Source organism: Trichechus manatus, unplaced genomic scaffold (assembly GCF_000243295.1).
Source record: "Trichechus manatus latirostris isolate Lorelei unplaced genomic scaffold, TriManLat1.0 scaffold00207, whole genome shotgun sequence".
NCBI lineage: Eukaryota > Metazoa > Chordata > Mammalia > Sirenia > Trichechidae > Trichechus > Trichechus manatus.
Window position 1 is genome coordinate 4,249,504 of NW_004444143.1, and position 15,959 is coordinate 4,265,462.

At 55.7% G+C, this 15,959-nt stretch overlaps 1 protein-coding gene and 1 non-coding gene across 4 annotated transcripts; one reads left to right on the forward strand and one right to left on the reverse strand.

Moving 5' to 3' along the window:
• Positions 1 to 2,019: 2,019 nt before the first annotated feature.
• On the forward strand, positions 2,020 to 2,090 carry TRNAG-UCC (transfer RNA glycine (anticodon UCC)). Its single transcript has one exon. It is a non-coding gene; the product is annotated as a tRNA-Gly (tRNA).
• A 5,731-nt stretch (positions 2,091 to 7,821) lies between these two features.
• On the reverse strand, positions 7,822 to 14,460 carry DYRK1B (dual specificity tyrosine phosphorylation regulated kinase 1B). 3 transcript variants are annotated; one of them, XM_004388164.2, is made up of 11 exons: positions 14,287 to 14,460; positions 13,125 to 13,244; positions 12,837 to 13,025; positions 12,323 to 12,470; positions 10,784 to 11,070; positions 9,978 to 10,124; positions 9,731 to 9,871; positions 9,396 to 9,431; positions 9,116 to 9,311; positions 8,664 to 8,770; positions 7,822 to 8,567 (listed from the first exon to the last, which is right to left on the reverse strand). In XM_004388164.2, exons 1-11 carry the CDS (start codon positions 14,347 to 14,349, stop codon positions 8,196 to 8,198), a joined length of 1,806 nt encoding a protein of 601 aa, XP_004388221.1. In that variant the 5' UTR covers positions 14,350 to 14,460; the 3' UTR covers positions 7,822 to 8,195. The 3 variants fall into 3 exon arrangements, with proteins under 3 accessions (XP_004388221.1, XP_004388222.1, XP_004388220.1); XM_004388165.2 differs by lacking the exon at positions 9,396 to 9,431; XM_004388163.2 differs by having other exon boundaries at positions 9,116 to 9,431.
• Positions 14,461 to 15,959: the final 1,499 nt, after the last annotated feature.

Here is a 15,959-nt window from a genome sequence, read left to right on the forward strand (position 1 = left end):
GTCCTGGCCCACCCTTTGCTTCCTCCGTCCTGTCTGGGAACAGGCAGCCTCCCCACTGGACAGTGTGCTCTGTGAGGGCGGGGTGGAGGCTGTTTCAGTCACTTGTCATCTCTCTGGAACAAGGAGTGATGAGCGTCTCCCTGACTACTACGGAACACCTGAGGGCAGGCAGGAGGTGTTCCAGGGGCCCTATCACTTCTCCCAACCTGACCATCCTGACCCTTAACCCTTCTGAATCCACAGCCTCTCAGATCCCACCTTCCTGGCCGCCCTACCCCAATCTCCCAACCAGGACAAATCCGAGGCTACATACATGGTCTGTCCAACCACCTACCAAAACAGGGCCAAATGCTACCCCTGCCCCCCCACTCCTGCCAGCCCCCAATGCACCAACTGTCAGAAGCACACTGTAACTATGATTATTTGGGATACCTGCCCAGCCCCAAAGAGCCCAGGTGGAGCAGTAGTTAAGCGCTCCACTGCTAACCGAACGGTTGATAGTTCAAACCCACCAGCTGCTCCATGGGAGAAAGACGTGGCAGTCTGCTTCCGTAAAGATTTACAGAAACGCTGTAGGGCAGTTCTACTCTGCCCTACAGGGTCGCTACAAGTCAGAATTGACTTGAAGGCAATGGGTTTGGTTTTGGTTTGCCCAGCCCCCAGCCCCTAGCCCCTCTAAGCAGGCAGACATCATTGTAGGAACCCTCCAGCCCGACCCAGGCAATCTGGGGGAGGAGTGGCTGTGGGGGCGCTGAGCTGGAAGGCCATGCTGAGCCCGGGAAGGGGTCCACCCAGAGGTAGCTCAGCTGCCTGTCAACAAAGGAAGCAGCAGATACAAAAAGAGGCAGAGCCATGGGCCGGGGGGAGGAGGAAGGCAGAGCCACTGCCCCATGTTCTCATTCTAGCCTGTTCTCAGGAGGCCTCTGTCCATTTCTCTCCTCATCCCTGACGTCTTTCTTTCTGTCGTCACCCACAACCAATCCATCAACAAGGGCCGCAGGCTCTGCCTTCCAAACGTATCCAGAGTCTGGAGTTCAAGGCCTGCTCACTCCTCCCGCCCCGGCGCTGGTCCTGGCCCCAGGTCCTGCTCTCCTGGACTACTGTAGCCACTTCCTCATGGCCTCCCTGGGTCTCTCAGTCCTCGTCTCCATGACACTCCTCCTTTGGTGAGCTGGTGGCACAGTGGTTAAGAGCTCGGCTGCTAACCCAAAGGTCGCTGGTTCAAATCCACCAGCCACTCCTTGGAAACCCTCTGGGGCAGTTCTACTCTGTCCTACGGGGTTGCTATGAGTTGGAATCGACTCGACAGCAATGGGTTTTTTTTTTTTTGGCTGAGTTCACCCTGGGCTTTGATACCACAAACATGTCAGCGACACCCAGATGCGTATCTCTAGCCCGCATCTCGCCCCTGAATCCCAGACACGTACCCACTGCTTGCCCAGTGAGTCCACTGGGATATGTCCGACATATCTGTACAGTTAATGGCAACTCCCTCCTTCCTCTGCTCAGGCTAAAAACCTCAGGGCTGTCACTGACTCCTCTCTCTCGCCCCACATCCTGTCGGCTCTCCTTTCAAATTATATCCAAAACCCAGCCACATCTCCGCACCTCCAATGCTGCCACCTGGCCATGCCCTCACGGTCTCTGGGCTGGACTAGTGCACGAGCCTCCCTGCTGGGGACCCTGTTTCCACCCTGGTCCCTACATGGCAGCCAGCAGAATCCTATTAAAACGTTAGACAGATCCCATCATTCTTCAGCTGAAAGTGCTCCGACTGCTTCCCACCTCAGTCAGCATCAAATCTAAACCCATCAGGCCCTGTAAGGCCTTGCCCTCATCTTCCTGCCCCTGGTTCATTCCTGACCAGCTCACAGGCCTCCTTTCTGCTCCTCCAACATACCACGCGTGTGTCGGGGCCTTTGAACTTGTTTTTTTCCCACCTGGAACGTCCTTCTTTCCAAACTATATGCACAGCTGGCTTCCTTGCTGTTTTTCAGGTGTCTCCTCCAATAACCAGCTGCACTGGTGGTTCAGTGGTAGAATTCTCGCCTTCCATGTGGGAGACCCAGGTTCGATTCCTGGCCAGTACACCTCATGTGCAGCCACCCCCTGTCAGTGGAGCTTGTGTGTTGCTGTGATGCTGAACAGGCTCCAGAAGAGCTTCCGGACTAAGATGGACTAGGAAAAAAGATCTGGAGATCTACTTCTGAAACATCAGCCCATGAAAACGCTATGGATCACAATGGTCTGATCCACAACTGGGGATGGTACAGGACTGGGCAGTGTTCTGTTCAGTTGTGCGTGGGGTCGCCGTGGGGTCGCCATGGGGTCGCCATGGGGTCGCCGTGAGTTGGGGGGATGATTTAACTGCAGCTAACAATCACCACCTCCGTTAACATTTCCTCCAAGACGTCTTTCACCCGGTCATCTAAAATAGCACCTCCTGTCACCTTCTATCTCTTCAACCCTCAGTCTTCATAGCTCTCATCAACACTGTATCATTCATCTTCCCCACTAGAATGGACGCTCCATGAAGGCAGGCATTTTGAACGTCTTGTTTACCATTATAATACCAGCACCTAAAGCAGTGCTTGCAATGTAGTAAGTACCTAACATCTATTTGCTGAAGGAACAAATAAAATGAATAAAAACCCGGGATCAGTTAGGATACCATTGGTTCCAAGTAACAGAAAGCCCAATTCAACTTGGGTTAAACAATAAAGATTTATTGGACCTCCTATGGGAAAGTCCAGAAGTAATCTCACTTCAGGTGAGGCCTGATCCAGCACATCAACTATGTCACCGAGGGCCTGATGTCTTTCCATCAATGCATGAGGCCTTCTAAGAAAACAGCTTCATCCTCGTGGTCCTAAGATCACTGTCCACCAACAACCTGGGCTGCACACTTCTTAACAATTCTCATCCCTTCCACATGGGAGGTGTCTCCTCTGTCAGACCCTGGACTCCTCACAATAACCTGTGAGGTAAATATTACTATAATCTCCATTTTACAGTAAAAAAAAAATGAGCCTCAGAGAGGCAAAGTCGCTAGTCTAAAATCACACCATTAGTGAGCAGAATAAGAATGCTTTTATTCTTCTCACTGACACTTCTTTAACAATTAAGGAACTTTTAATGATGATGAGCATGATGCTGACAATAACAGCTGTCACATACTCAGTGCTCACCATATACCAGGCACTTTAACTTCTCCCTGCCCCGATTTCCTCATCTGTAGAATGGGAATAATATTACCACACAGGGTGGCTGTGAAGATTAAACGAGTTAATACATCAAGTGGTAACATCTCAAAATATATTAGCTTGTTTCAGTTAGCTATTGCTGAGCAACAAATCAGCCTAAAACACAGTGGCTTAAAATAACAACCATCCACTTGGTTGCAATTCTGCTCATTGGCCAGGGCCCAGTGGGTCAGCTGATTCAGGGTGGATCATCTCTACTCTGCATGATGTCATCTGGGGGCCAGGCAGCGGCTTGACTATCCGAGATGACGTATCACTTACATGTCTGCCTGGAATACGTGGAACAGCTAGAGGCTGGCTGGCCCTCTCTCTTTCCACATCTCTCTCCAGAGGGGCGGCTGGACCTCTTTATATGGTAGCTCAGGGCTTGAAGAGAGTGAAAACGGAAGCTGCAAGGCCTCTTAAGGCTTAGGTCCCCCAATGGCAGAGTGTCACTTCCGCTGCATCCTATCAGTCAAAACACATCACAGGGCTGGCCCGGACTCAAGGGGAGGGGAAGGTGACTCCACCTTTTGTTGGGAGAAACAACAAAGAAGTTGTGGTCATCTTTAATTACAGCTATTTTAATGTTGAAGGAGACCTGGTGGTGCAGGGGTTAAGTGCTCGGCAGCTAACCAAAAGGTGGTCAGTTTGAACCCACCAGTCATTCCGCGGGAGAAAGATGTGGCAGTCTGCTTCCGTAAAGATTAAAAAAAAGAAAAAACCATTCCTGTGGAGTCAATTCCGACTCATAGCGATCCTATAGGACAGAGCAGAACTGCCCACAGGGGGTCCAAGGAGTGGCTGGTGGATTCGAACTGCCGACCTTTTGGTCAGCAGCCAAGCTCTTAACCACTGTGCCACCAGGGCTCCTAATTACAGCCTTGGAAACCCTATGAGGCAGTTCTACTCTGTCCTGTAGGGTCGCTGTGAGTCAGAATTGACTCGACAGCAGTGGGTTTATGGTTTTTATTTTAATGTCAGAATAAAACCTCCTCACTGGTCTCTCTGCTTCAATCCTTAATTCTCTGTAGTCAATTCCCCCCACAATCACCACAGGCATCTTTTAAAACACACAACTAACCACGCCCCCCTTCCACTGCTTAAAATTCTTCTACAACTTCCCACTAGACATAGGGGAAGACCCAAACTTCTTATAGGATTTACACAGTCTGGCCTCTTGCTCCCCTTGGTCTGTTAAATTCCAACTACCAAGCCTCTCAAATTGCTATGCTCTCACCTAACTCAAGGTGTTGGCCCTCTCCCTGCAAGCCATCCAACACACTGACACCCTCTCCCTGGAAGCCATCACACACACACACACACACACCCTTCATCAAGTTAATGCCTACTCGTTCATCTCCTCAAACTCACGTTCTAGGGTCTACGTTAGACTTCCTGTCAAATGCTCTTCTAGCCCTCTCTACCTGTCTATGTAATTCCATTTATTTGTGTGAATATTTGACAGTCTGAACTCCCATCCTCAAGACTGTGAGTTCATGGTGGACAGGGAAACGATTCTGTTCTCTGTTGTGTCCCCAGCGCAGAGCACAAAGCAAGGGCAAAAGGAAACACGCGGGGAATGTCCTGGGCTCTGCAAAACCTTGAAGGCGGTCCCTTAAAGAACTGTGGTAAGGAGAACCGTGGAGTCTCTAGGGATGGGCTGGGATAGGGTTGTGTGCTCTGAAATCATTCATTATTTCATTCGATAAATATTTATTGAGGTCCCTCTATGTGCCAAGTGCTCTTCTCTGTGCTGGAGATAACACAAGAAGTAGAAAAAAGCTCCTGTTACAGTCTCCTGAGGGGAGACAGACCATAAGCAAGGCAGGTAAGATATACAGCATGTTAGACAGCAACTGATCAGTGCTGAGGAGGAAGTTAAAGAAGAGAAGAGAAGAGAAATATGAATGTTGGCATTATGATTTTAGAAGGGTGGTCAGTCTCATTGAGAAGGTGATGTCTGAAAAAAGACCTGAAGGAGGTGAAGCAGTGAGCCTTGGCTATCTGGAAGAAGAGTGTTCCACGCAAAGGCAACAGCAAGTACAAAGGCCCTGAGGTCAGTGTGGCTGGAGCAGAATGAGAAAGGAGGGGAGTAGATAATGTCAGAGAGGTAACTGGGGCAGGTCATTCTGGGTCTTCCAGGCTGTGATGAGGACTTTTGGTTCTGGAGATTTTTAGATGGAGCCACTGGAAGATTCTGCACAGGGGAGGGAAGTGACCTGATGCAGGTGTTCACGGAGTCCCTCTGCTGCCATGAGAAGAATAGACTGTGGGGAGCAGGGGTGTGGGGAGCAGGGAGACCACTGAGGAGGCTGCCACAGTGTTCTGGGCAGGAGATAAGGAAGGACAGGATCAGGGTGACAACAGTGGAGGTGGGGAGAAAAAGCCATGTTCTGGATATACTTTTAAGGTATCTGCTGATAGACTGGACAGGCATATAAGACAAACAAGAGTCAAGGACAACTCCGAGGTTTTGGGCTCGAGCAATTACAAGGGTGGAATATGGGAGGAGCAGGTTTTGGGGGAAAAAACCAGGAGTTCAATTTGGCAAAGATTACACTCAAGGTATCTCTAGACACCCACAAGGAGGTAGCAAGTAGATAATCAGGAGTTCAGGGAGAGGTTCTGGGTTGGAAACAGAAATTTGAGATATAAATTTCCATTATGTAGCCCAAACTCCTCACAGGACCTATGTCGTCTGGCCCCTGCTGATGTCTCTGGGCTCAGCTTGAACGTTGTTGAGTCACTGGTTCCCTCTCTCTCTCTCACACACACACACACAAATCCTGAGCCCTCCACTTCCCAGCTATGTGATCTTGGGCAAGTTACTTAACCTTCTTCATCCTCGAAATCCTCATCTGCAAAACGGAAAACATAATAATACCTACACCTCATATTCATTCAGAAAAAATTTTCTTTTTCTTGAGCATCTACAATACGCCAGACACTGTCCTATGTGCCGAGGATGTCCCTCCCCAGCCTCTGTCCCCCTCCCCAGCCTGTCAGGCTCAAAATCCTTCAGTCCCACCGTCTGTCCATTCAGCCTTCTGAATGTCTCTCCCCCCTTTCCCCTCTCACCCACCGCCCCTGCCAAGGTCCAGCCGCGACATGTCTTGCCCAGGTTCCTGTCCCAGCCGCCACTCAGGGCTCCCAGATTCCAGTCTCTCTCCCATCAATCCATCCCCACATGGCAGCAAACTGAGCCATGCTTCCTTTCTAAAAACCCTCCCATGGCTCCTCATTACCCTCAGGACAAAGTCCAAGATCCCTAAATGGTCAACAGAATCCTCCGCCATCTAATTCATACAGAACGTTCAACACCATCTTCCCCAATGCCAGATCACCTGCAGTTCAGATTCACACACCGGGCTGTTTGCACAAACCATTCCGTCTCACCGCTGCCATCCCAATCATCCTTCCGTCTTCGGGTCTCAGCTCCGACATTTCCTCTTTTTCCAGAAAGGTTTTCCTACCCGTGCCTCTGAGCTCCCACCGCGTTCCGCGTTGCCTCCATCAATGAACGTACAGAGGTCGGTAAGAGGCTGCCTGCCTGTCGCCAGCCCGGCCAGGCACAGTGGCTAGTGACGTCCCGCGTGATGGGCCCGCTTCAGGCCTCGGCGCCAACCACCTGCTCTAACAACGAACGAACGCGTAACCTGCATCCTCTCCGGGCACCCAGCTTCCGGCTGGACCGCGACGCAGCGACCCCCCCTCCGCCCGGCTCGGAGAACTCCACACCTGCGTACAGCATGCCCGAAGCCACCCAATCACGGGCCTGCCCGGTTCCCCGCCAGCCTCAAACACGCAGGCCCTAGCTGGCTGCCGATTGGCTGCCTGTACCCCCGCCCCCGCCCAGCACGTGAGCGAAAAGAACTCTGGTCTTTCTAGTTCCACAAGAAGAAGAAGATAAAAAGACTAGATTGCTACGTAGAACTCCATTTCCCAGCCGCGCCCCAGTGGTGGCAAGCAGTACGCCTTGAACCAGGCGGCTGTTGATTGGCCAGTTGGGAGCCACAGGTTTCCAAGTTGCCATGGAAAGTGACCCAAGGCCCACTTACCTGGAACCCCCGGAATCTTTTTGCGTGGGAATCTCAAAACGCTATGCTCCACACTGGCTCCCGAAGGTGGGAGGGGGCGTGTCTGGGGGGTAAAGTCTGTGCCCTCTACCTGCCTACTGCCCAGATGGCACCAAGGAGGCCTGCTGAGCACAGAGCACCTAAAGGGTGCCTGTCTGGCTCGAGCCGCCACTCTGTGAAGACCGTGGAAGACGGGACTTGATAGGACAGAGCCTGATGCTTCCGAGGGACAAGCAAGCTGGGACCTTAGCCCCTTTCATGGTCTGTTTGCCCAGATGGAAAGGGCACACGTGGGCTAGGATCTCCAGGGATCCCTGTCTAGATTGTGGAGCTCATCCCTCCTGCAGCCCCACGTCTAGGTCAACAGCCGAAACTACCCCAGATGGGACGCATCCAGCACCACAAAGCTTTTCCGGCACATCCTCCCGCCAAACACCGTTCCCCACCATGCCTCTGTGGGCCAGACGAGGGGAGCCAAGGCCCTGCAAACGCTCAGGCAGGCATGTGAGAAAGCTCTTTACTGGGGGTACAGCAAGGAGGAGCAAGGCCATCTCCCCCTACCTGCCCCCACCCCCTCCTAGGGTCCTGGGGCGAGGAGGGTCTCCCCCTCACCCCCACCAGACCACCACTGTCTTTGGTACAATAAATAGAAAACAAGGTGGAGGAGAGGGGGCAAGGGTCCAGTCCTTAGTGGGGAGGGTTCAGCCAAACCCCTCTCCTTGACCCCCTGCCCCAGGCCCCAATCAGTGCAGGCCTCACCCACCCCAGCTGGGTAGCAGCAATTCCAGTCGAGGGGAGAAATGAGGATGGGAGCCCAGGGCCCCCAGATGGGGAGGGGGTATGGCTTCAGGGGGGCCCCAGGAAGGGGGCAGGGTCATGAGCTGGCTGCCGTGCTCTGGGGTACACCACGGAGGCCCAGACGAGGCCCCAGAGTGGCAGGGTCGTCGGGGGGCGGGAGGGGTGGACGACCTCCCGTCATCCGAGTCCGGAGGGCTGAGGCAGCCGGGTGCTGGGGGGCAGGTGCTGGGTGAGGTGGGGAGCAGTCCGGAGGGCCGCCCACCAGGCTCACATCCATCAGCTCCGGGGGTGGTGGCGAGGTTGGTGACGGGGGACGGGCAAGGCATCGGGGTTGAGGGGGTAGCTGGGCGCTGGCTCCCGGCAGTGATGAGGCAGAGGCAGGGGCCTGGTGTGACTTGTGGGGCACATCACCCCCTGCCCAGGGGCGTAGTGCCTGGGAGGGTGGGATCTAAAGGAGGAAAGAGGCAGTGGGTGATGGAGACCCGGGTCCCAGAGACCCAGGTCCCCCATCACCCACCTCCAGAAGCCCCCAAGGCCCCAGTACCTGGGGGCTGTTCATCTCACAGTCAGTGATGGGGGGCCCGGGGCCCCCACAGTATCGGTTGCTGTAGCGGTAGGCCCGGTTGTCATTGGAAGAGCCACTGGAGCCTCCTGGAGTGCCAGGGAGGGAGAGGAAAAGGCCTTAGGGGAGGGGAAGCAGTGGCTGGGAACACGACCCAGACCCAGGTACGAAGGCTCAGGCCCGGTCTTCAGATTTGGGATCAGGGTTCAGTGTTGGTGCCCTGAATCAGAACCAGTTTTAGAGATCTGAGCCAAACCCAGTTTCAGAGATCACGTCAGGCCCAGCCTGGACTCCACTGCTGTAACCCATGGTGGAGTTGAGATCAAGCCGTTTCACAGCTCTGGGTGAAGGCCCAGTGCAAGGTCCCCAGGCCAGGCCCAGCCAGAGCAGCTCTCCCATCCCTGTTCTACCCCATCGGGGCGGCGGGCACCCACCAGAGCTGGAGATGGAGCTGGCGGTGCTGGAGGAGGGGCAGGTGTCGAGGGGTGCGGGCGAGGTGGAGGCACTGCTGCCTGCCGGGCCCGTGTTGGTGGCCTCGTCGGCCGTGCGGCGGAAGAAGCCGTGCTGCAGGGCCCCCAGTGGGCTGATGCGGGCCGCCGGCTCATACTCCAGCATGCGCAGCACCAGGTCCTGGAAGCGGAGGTAGTCGGCGGGGCTGTGGCCCGGCTCCCCCGCCCGCCGGCCCCCGGGCCCGCCCGTCTGCACGCCCAGCACCTCCTGCAGCCGCCGTGTCCCGGGGCCCTGGTAATCCTGGCAGGGAGGGGGTGGGAGGGGGGGCAAGAGAGTGGCCGTCAGTGGGCAGGAGGGGCAGGGAGACACACATGGGGAGACAGAGGCACAGGAGAAAAAGTGGAAGGAGAGAAACTAAGAAGAGGTGTGGGATGGTGGGAGAGACGGGGTGGGCAGGGGAGGAAGGAAAGGACAGACACGGGGCGGGGGGAGGAAGGACGGGAAAGACACAAGGGAGGGAAGCAAGGAGAAAGGGAGCCCCAAGTGCGAGAGAGTGAGGGGCCACCCGGGGTGGGAAGGGCGCAGGGCAAGGGCCGCACCTTCCTGAGTTCCTTTGTCCTTCGTAGGGTCCAGCCACCCCCAGGCAGCCGTTCAAAGTACTTCCGAGCCTTGGGTGCCTGATCCAGCATGGGGGCCGGCGGGATGCCCAGCACCTCCACAATGCGGTTCATCTGGTCCACCTGCAAGGGACGAACGGTCCGAGTTAATCAGGCCAGCCAGGCTCGCAGCCCCCACCGCCAGCACATCTCCAACCCCCAGGGCCCACCCCGCTCCCCGGGGGCCCACCTCATTGGAGCCGCTGAAGAGGGGCTCCCCGGTGTGCATCTCCACCAGGATGCAGCCCAGGGACCACATGTCAATGGCCAGGTCGTAGGGTGTGCCCAGGAGCACCTCAGGTGAGCGGTAGAAGCGGCTCTGGATGTACTGGTAGATCTGAGGGCGTGCGGAGGAGGGGAGGGCAATCGTCAGATTGCTGGTCCCACTGACATCCCCAAATCTAGGAGGACCCGACCTCGGACAAGGCACCTGCCCCCCAACCTAGGGATGGGGGCCTCAAACCCTGATGTCATCAGCATCAGCTTTCCAGGGGTCACTACCTCCAGCTTCATCAGCCCTACCAGTCTCTTCTGGCCTAGTCTGACCCTGACCTCCATCCTGGTCCTGACCCTGGGTCCCTCTTGGTCACCAGTCAGAGGCCGGCAGTCACCCAGGCCCTTCCCACCCTCCCGATCCTGACCCTTTTAAAGCTTCTACCCCATCGTCACCTTAGTGCCTGCTCGCGTGAAGCTGCAAACCTGAAGCACACCCCTCCCCCCTGCCCACAGCCCGCTTTAGGAGCAACAGGTACAGAACAACTTAGTCCCGTGCCTGCCCTGCCCACGTCCTGCCCTGCGGCGTCCTACCTGGCCCTGCCCCCGCAGCCTCACCAGTGGCCCTCTCCTCTACCCCCTCCCCCCACGGGCCGCAGCGCGGCCCGAACCCTCAGGCATCAGCCATCGCTGCCTGCCCGACAGGCTCACCCGCTCCCCGCCCCGCCCCGGCCCCGCCCACAGCGCTAACCCCGCCCCCTCCAGGGCCGTGCCCTCCCGCACCCGCTGGCCAAGCTGGCAGGAGCTGCCGAAGTCCACGATCTTGATGGCGCTGCGCTTGGGGTTGCACAGCAGGATGTTCTCGGGCTTGAGGTCGCAGTGAATGATGCTGAGCTCCGGCGTGGCCAGGAAGAGCAGCGCCGTGCAGAGCTGCTGCGCCAGCTTCCGGGTCAGGTTTAGAGAGACGCCTCGGAAGTGCGTGTTGCGCAGGAGGTCGTACAGGTTGTAGGAAAGCAGCTCGAACACCAGGCACAGGTGGTTCCGGAACATGAAATGCCGCTTCAGGTGCACTGCGGGGGAGGGGAGGGACCGACAGGGAAGAAGACAAGATCAGCGAGGGTGGGCAGCAGCCCGGGGCCACACAGTAATAGAGGGAGGAGTTGGACGCAGATCTCTGCCTCTGCTTCTGGAGCGTTAGCCTAATGAGGCTGTGCCCCCGGGTACCGCCTGCTAGTCGGCCAGTTTTTATACGGTATATAATTTGAATCACACAGGAAGTGAATTCCCTTTTCAAGTCTGTCAAATCTTCTGATTAAACCAAAGAGAAAGTTCCCGTGAGGTGCTGGGAAGTCTTTAATACCGTTCCACACTTCCTCATTTAATTTTATAACACTGTTTTCGTGTCAGTGTTATTTTTGTGGCAAGAAATAAACCAAAAACAAACCCACTGCTGTCAACTCGATTCTGACTCATAACGACGCTACAGGCAGAGGAGAACTGCCCCATAGGGTTTCCAAGGCTGTAATCTTTACGGAAAGGAGCCCTGATGGCACAATGGTTAAGCACTCAGCTGGTAACCGGAAGGTCGGTGGTTCGAACCCCCCAGCCGCTCCTCAGGAGGAAAATGTGGCAGTCTGCTTCCATAAAGATTACAGCCTAGGAAACCCTATGGGGCAATTCTCCTCTGCCCTATATAGGGTCACTATCAGTCAGGCTGATTCAAGGACATACAACAACCTTTACAGAAGCAGACGGCCACATCCTTCTCCTGTGGAGCTGCTGGTGGGTCCGAACTGCTGACCTTCTGGTTAGCAGCTGAAGGCTTTAACCACTGCACCCCCAGGGGTCCTTGTAGCAAGGGATACTGGTTTTCTATTTACTATAAGCAAGTTAACTTTCTCTTAAAAGAAACATTGTTTTTAAATCCACTTGCTTTCTCTGGGCAGAGTGTAAGGGAGAGAGGAAGAAGACTGGTAGAGGGGGTGAAGAGTAAAGGCTCTGGAGCTGACTGCCTGGTCACGTTATCTGTCTGCTGACTACAGACGGCCACCATGCAGGTGATAGTGCCTGCAGGCCTCAGTTTCTTCATCTCCAAAATGCGGGCAATAACTGCCCCTCCCCTCTCATTTATGTGAAGTGCTTACAACAGAGCCTGGCCCTTAGCGAGCACTCGATGAACTTTGGCCATCACGATCACGTGTTGTAGCAGATGACCGATAGCGGCAGCACAGACCCAGCCCTGCCCCAAAGACACCAGCCCTGTTCAGTACTTCAGTACTGCGCTGGCCCGTGCCTAACCAGCCCCACTCCCCCAGGCCTCACCTATGTAATACTTCATCTCTGTGTCATGCTGGTTCATCAGCTCCAGCAGCCGCAGCTCAATCTGGGCCTGGTTCAGGAAGGCCTTTTTGTTCTTGATGATCTTGATGGCCACCAGCTCCTGCGTCTGATGGTCGTAGGCTTTCACCACCTGCTGGGGCAGGACGTGTCACAAGCTGGGGAGGGCTGAGGGGATGGGGCACAGCCAGGCAACTCCTCTCTCCAACCAAGGGGACCCACCACCACCACCACCACTAATAATTCACATTTGAGTGCTTACTATCAGTTAGGTAGTGGTATAAACACGGGACGTGAAGTTACAGAACTACCTTATGTGGCGAGTCCTGTTATTTGCACTATTTTACAGAAAAGGAAACTGAGGCACAGGGAAGCTAAGTGACTGGGCTTGGGTGACAGGCCCCAACGGGCTTGAAGCCACTGAACCACTGGGTGTGTGGGTCAGTGTCAGTGGGTCCCCACGCGCCCCGATCCCCGGGTGGGGGTGGGTGTCCCGCACCTGGCCAAACGAGCCCTTGCCAATGAGTGAGTCAATCTCATAGCGCTCCAGCCACCGCTCGCCACTACGCACGATGTAGTCATGGTTGGCGTCGTCATAACCGTGGTTCAGGACCTTCTTCTCCTTCTTGGTGCTCGAGTCTTGGGGCGGCGCCTGCTGGGCCCGCCGCTTCTTCTTCGCATAGTATACCTGCCCAGCCAGGTAAGCGGGAGATGAGGACCAGTGACCAACCCGCACTGGTGGCCAGTGCCCCCTGCCCCCTGCCCGGGGCTCCCCGCCTCTGCCCACCTCATTGATGTGCTTGTAGGTCTTGATGAGGTCCACAGAGAGTTTGCGCAGTGGGGCGGAGGTCGCGTCTCGGAAGGCCAGGGGTAGCCTCCGAGGCAGAAGCCGCACATCAGGCAATACCTGTGGGGTGGGGTGTCGGGTGGGCACTGAGAACAGGCGAGATCCCTCACCTCTGACCTCAAGGGGTGAACCATATGGGTGGCTCGCTCACCAGTACCCCCCACACAGTCGTGAATTTATCTGGTCCTAGTCTGTCTCCCCGACTAGAATACAAACTCGATAAGGGCAGAGACTTTGTCTTGTCCTTGCCCTGCCCTCAGTGCCCTGAGCAGGGCCTGGCACACAGTGGATGTTCACCAGAGATTTGTGGAGGGAATGAATGATTAGTTACCCCTGACCTTTCACCCCGTAACTTTACTGCTGAGTCAATGGGAGAGATCATATGGGAAATCTGGCCTCTGTCCACCAATCCTTCAGTCTGAGACTCTCCATCTGGATATCCCACGTCTGGGTCCCTCTCCCCCCATTCTGCTTTACCTTCATCTCTTGGGGCCCTCCCAACCCTCACCCCTCACTGAGCATCTGTGCCTAGTTCTTTCACAAGGATCTGGAATCTGGATCCTGCAGCCTAGATCCCCTACTCTATCTATCCTGCTCCAGCTCTACATTCCAGAGCCTCAACTGCCTCTACCCCTGGAGATCTTTAACCTGTACCTGCCAGGTCCCGATGGTCCCCAAGCCCTTCAGTCTCAGCCCTCCTCCCCACCCACTCTCTCCAGATCTTTCACTCAGCACTGTCTTTCCTTAGTGAATATTTATTTGGTGTTTACTGTGTGCCAGGCACTGTTCTCAGCATTGCACGCGCATTCCGTTACCTTGTTTAATCCTCACAGCAACCCTGTGAGGTAGGGATCATTACTGGCCCCATTTTACAAATGAGAAAACTGAGGCATAGAGAACCTAAATAACTACCATGTCAAGACCTAGAGCGAGGTCCGCAAACCCTGACTCTGCCTACACCTTTTCTATTATCTTCCACTCCCAGTGGGGCCCTTCACGCCCCCAGGAGGCTGTCCGGCAATCATGCTGTTTCTTTCACCAAGACCCTTCTCTCCCCAGCATCCCCGACCCCGGGCAGGTAAGGAGCCAGCCAAACGTGTACCTGCGGGTGCTCCTGGGGCCCCGGGAAGCCAGAGAAGGGACCATGGCCCGGTGGGACGGCCATGGTGGGCTCAGAGGGCCGCAGGGGAGCGAGGCCTGGAGCGGGAGCCCGGCCGGGGGGCGCCTTCTCGCATCCTGCACCTCGGCTGCCACCGCCGCTGAGACCTGAGAGCAGGCGGGGAGGCAGGGGAACAATATGGGACAAGGGGATGTGTGGGGCAGTGCCAGGCGGGAGAGAGGTGGGCACAGAGAGAGAAAGCAAGGCACACAGGGAGGAGGAGAAGGGTAAAACAGAGCAGAAGTGGTGACAAAGAGAAGGGACCGTAAGAAGTAGCGGACAGGTGGGGAGGGGGTGCACACCAGAGGCCCTCAACAAATGATCATCAGATACATGAATGAGGTGGGACAAAGACAAGGACGTGCCAGAGGAATGATCAGGAGCAGTACAAGAGCAGGGAGCGGTGGGTGGGGGTGTATGGGCCACAGCAGGGAAGGAGGACAAAAAGACACCAGTAATTGAGGGGAGGACAAGAGAAGAAACGATAGAAACCAGAGACGGTATGGGGCGTCGGGTTCTTTCTTTTCTTCTCATTGCCACTCAGGCCATCCCCAGGACCCCCTCCACAAGCTCCTGCCCTCCTGTAGTCTTCCCCGATTACCACGAGCTCATCCCATATCACAGCAAGTTCCCTTCACTACAAGATCTACCCTTCCCAGTAGCTCCCCCAATCCACAGAACTCTAAAGTCCCCCCAAACCACACCGGAGTCCTCTGAGATCCCCCAAATCACAGTAGTGTCCTTTGTAGGCCCCCCAAATCCACATCAAGTCCCCTGCAGACCTCCCAACCACACCAAGATTACCTGAGGTACTCTGTATCACGAGTCCTACCCCTATGGTAGTCCCACCAGGGCACACCCTTCCCCGCGGATCCTCCCTATTTCATGCCAAGACTTCTTCCCTATGCGGGCCCTCCCACATCAGGCAACACTCCTCCAGATAGTCTCCCTACACCATATCCCAGTTCCTCCTACCACATCAGAACTCTTCCCCATAGTATTGCAAAGTCCCCCTCCCAATCAAGGCCAACTCTCCTGATGGGAGCAAGGGGGAGGTGTCTCCTCCCATGACTTACAATGATCTTCTTTCTCTCTCCTACAATGAATCCTCCCTCTGCCCAATGTTCCCACCAGAGCCCCATCTCCAGTCAGCCTTCCCTATACTAGGGTCATCGCACAACAGTGCCCCTTCTTAGGAGGCTCCCAAAGCTAAAATTCCCCAAACACCGCAGGGTTTTCCCGGGTGTCCGACACACCAAAGTCCCTCTCCCCAAAGTCTAACCATGTCAGATGCCTTTCTCCTATCCTAGGCCTTGCCACTCCACGACAACCCCCCCTCTCTTGAAGCTTCCCTCTGAAGGTTCCCCCTCCAAAACAACTTCATTCCCAGGACCCTCCAACACCACGCCCGTCTCTCCCAGCCTCCAACCCCTACCCGGGTCAGGGCTGGTGCGGGGCCCATGGGGGGCTGGAGCGCGGTGGGGCCCCCAGTGGGGCGGGCGGATGGCCAGCATGGCGGTGGTGGTGGCAGTGAGGAGGCGGCCGCCTGTCCCTGGCCCGGGCGGCCCGGCAGGCCCCACGGCGGGGAGGGCAAGCGGCACAGGCGGCCCGGTGGG

Excerpts from the sequence above, each read along its gene's own strand:
- DYRK1B (XM_004388163.2), bottom strand. The coding sequence starts at position 14,349 with ATGGCCGTCCCACCGGGCCATGGTCCCTTCTCTGGCTTCCCGGGGCCC. Across the intron at positions 13,026-13,124 it reads CCTACAAGCACATCAATGAG|GTATACTATGCGAAGAAGAA; the intron begins GTGGGCAGAGGC and ends CTGGCTGGGCAG. Across the intron at positions 9,432-9,730 it reads GGACAAAGGAACTCAGGAAG|GATTACCAGGGCCCCGGGAC; the intron begins GTGCGGCCCTTG and ends CCTCCCTGCCAG.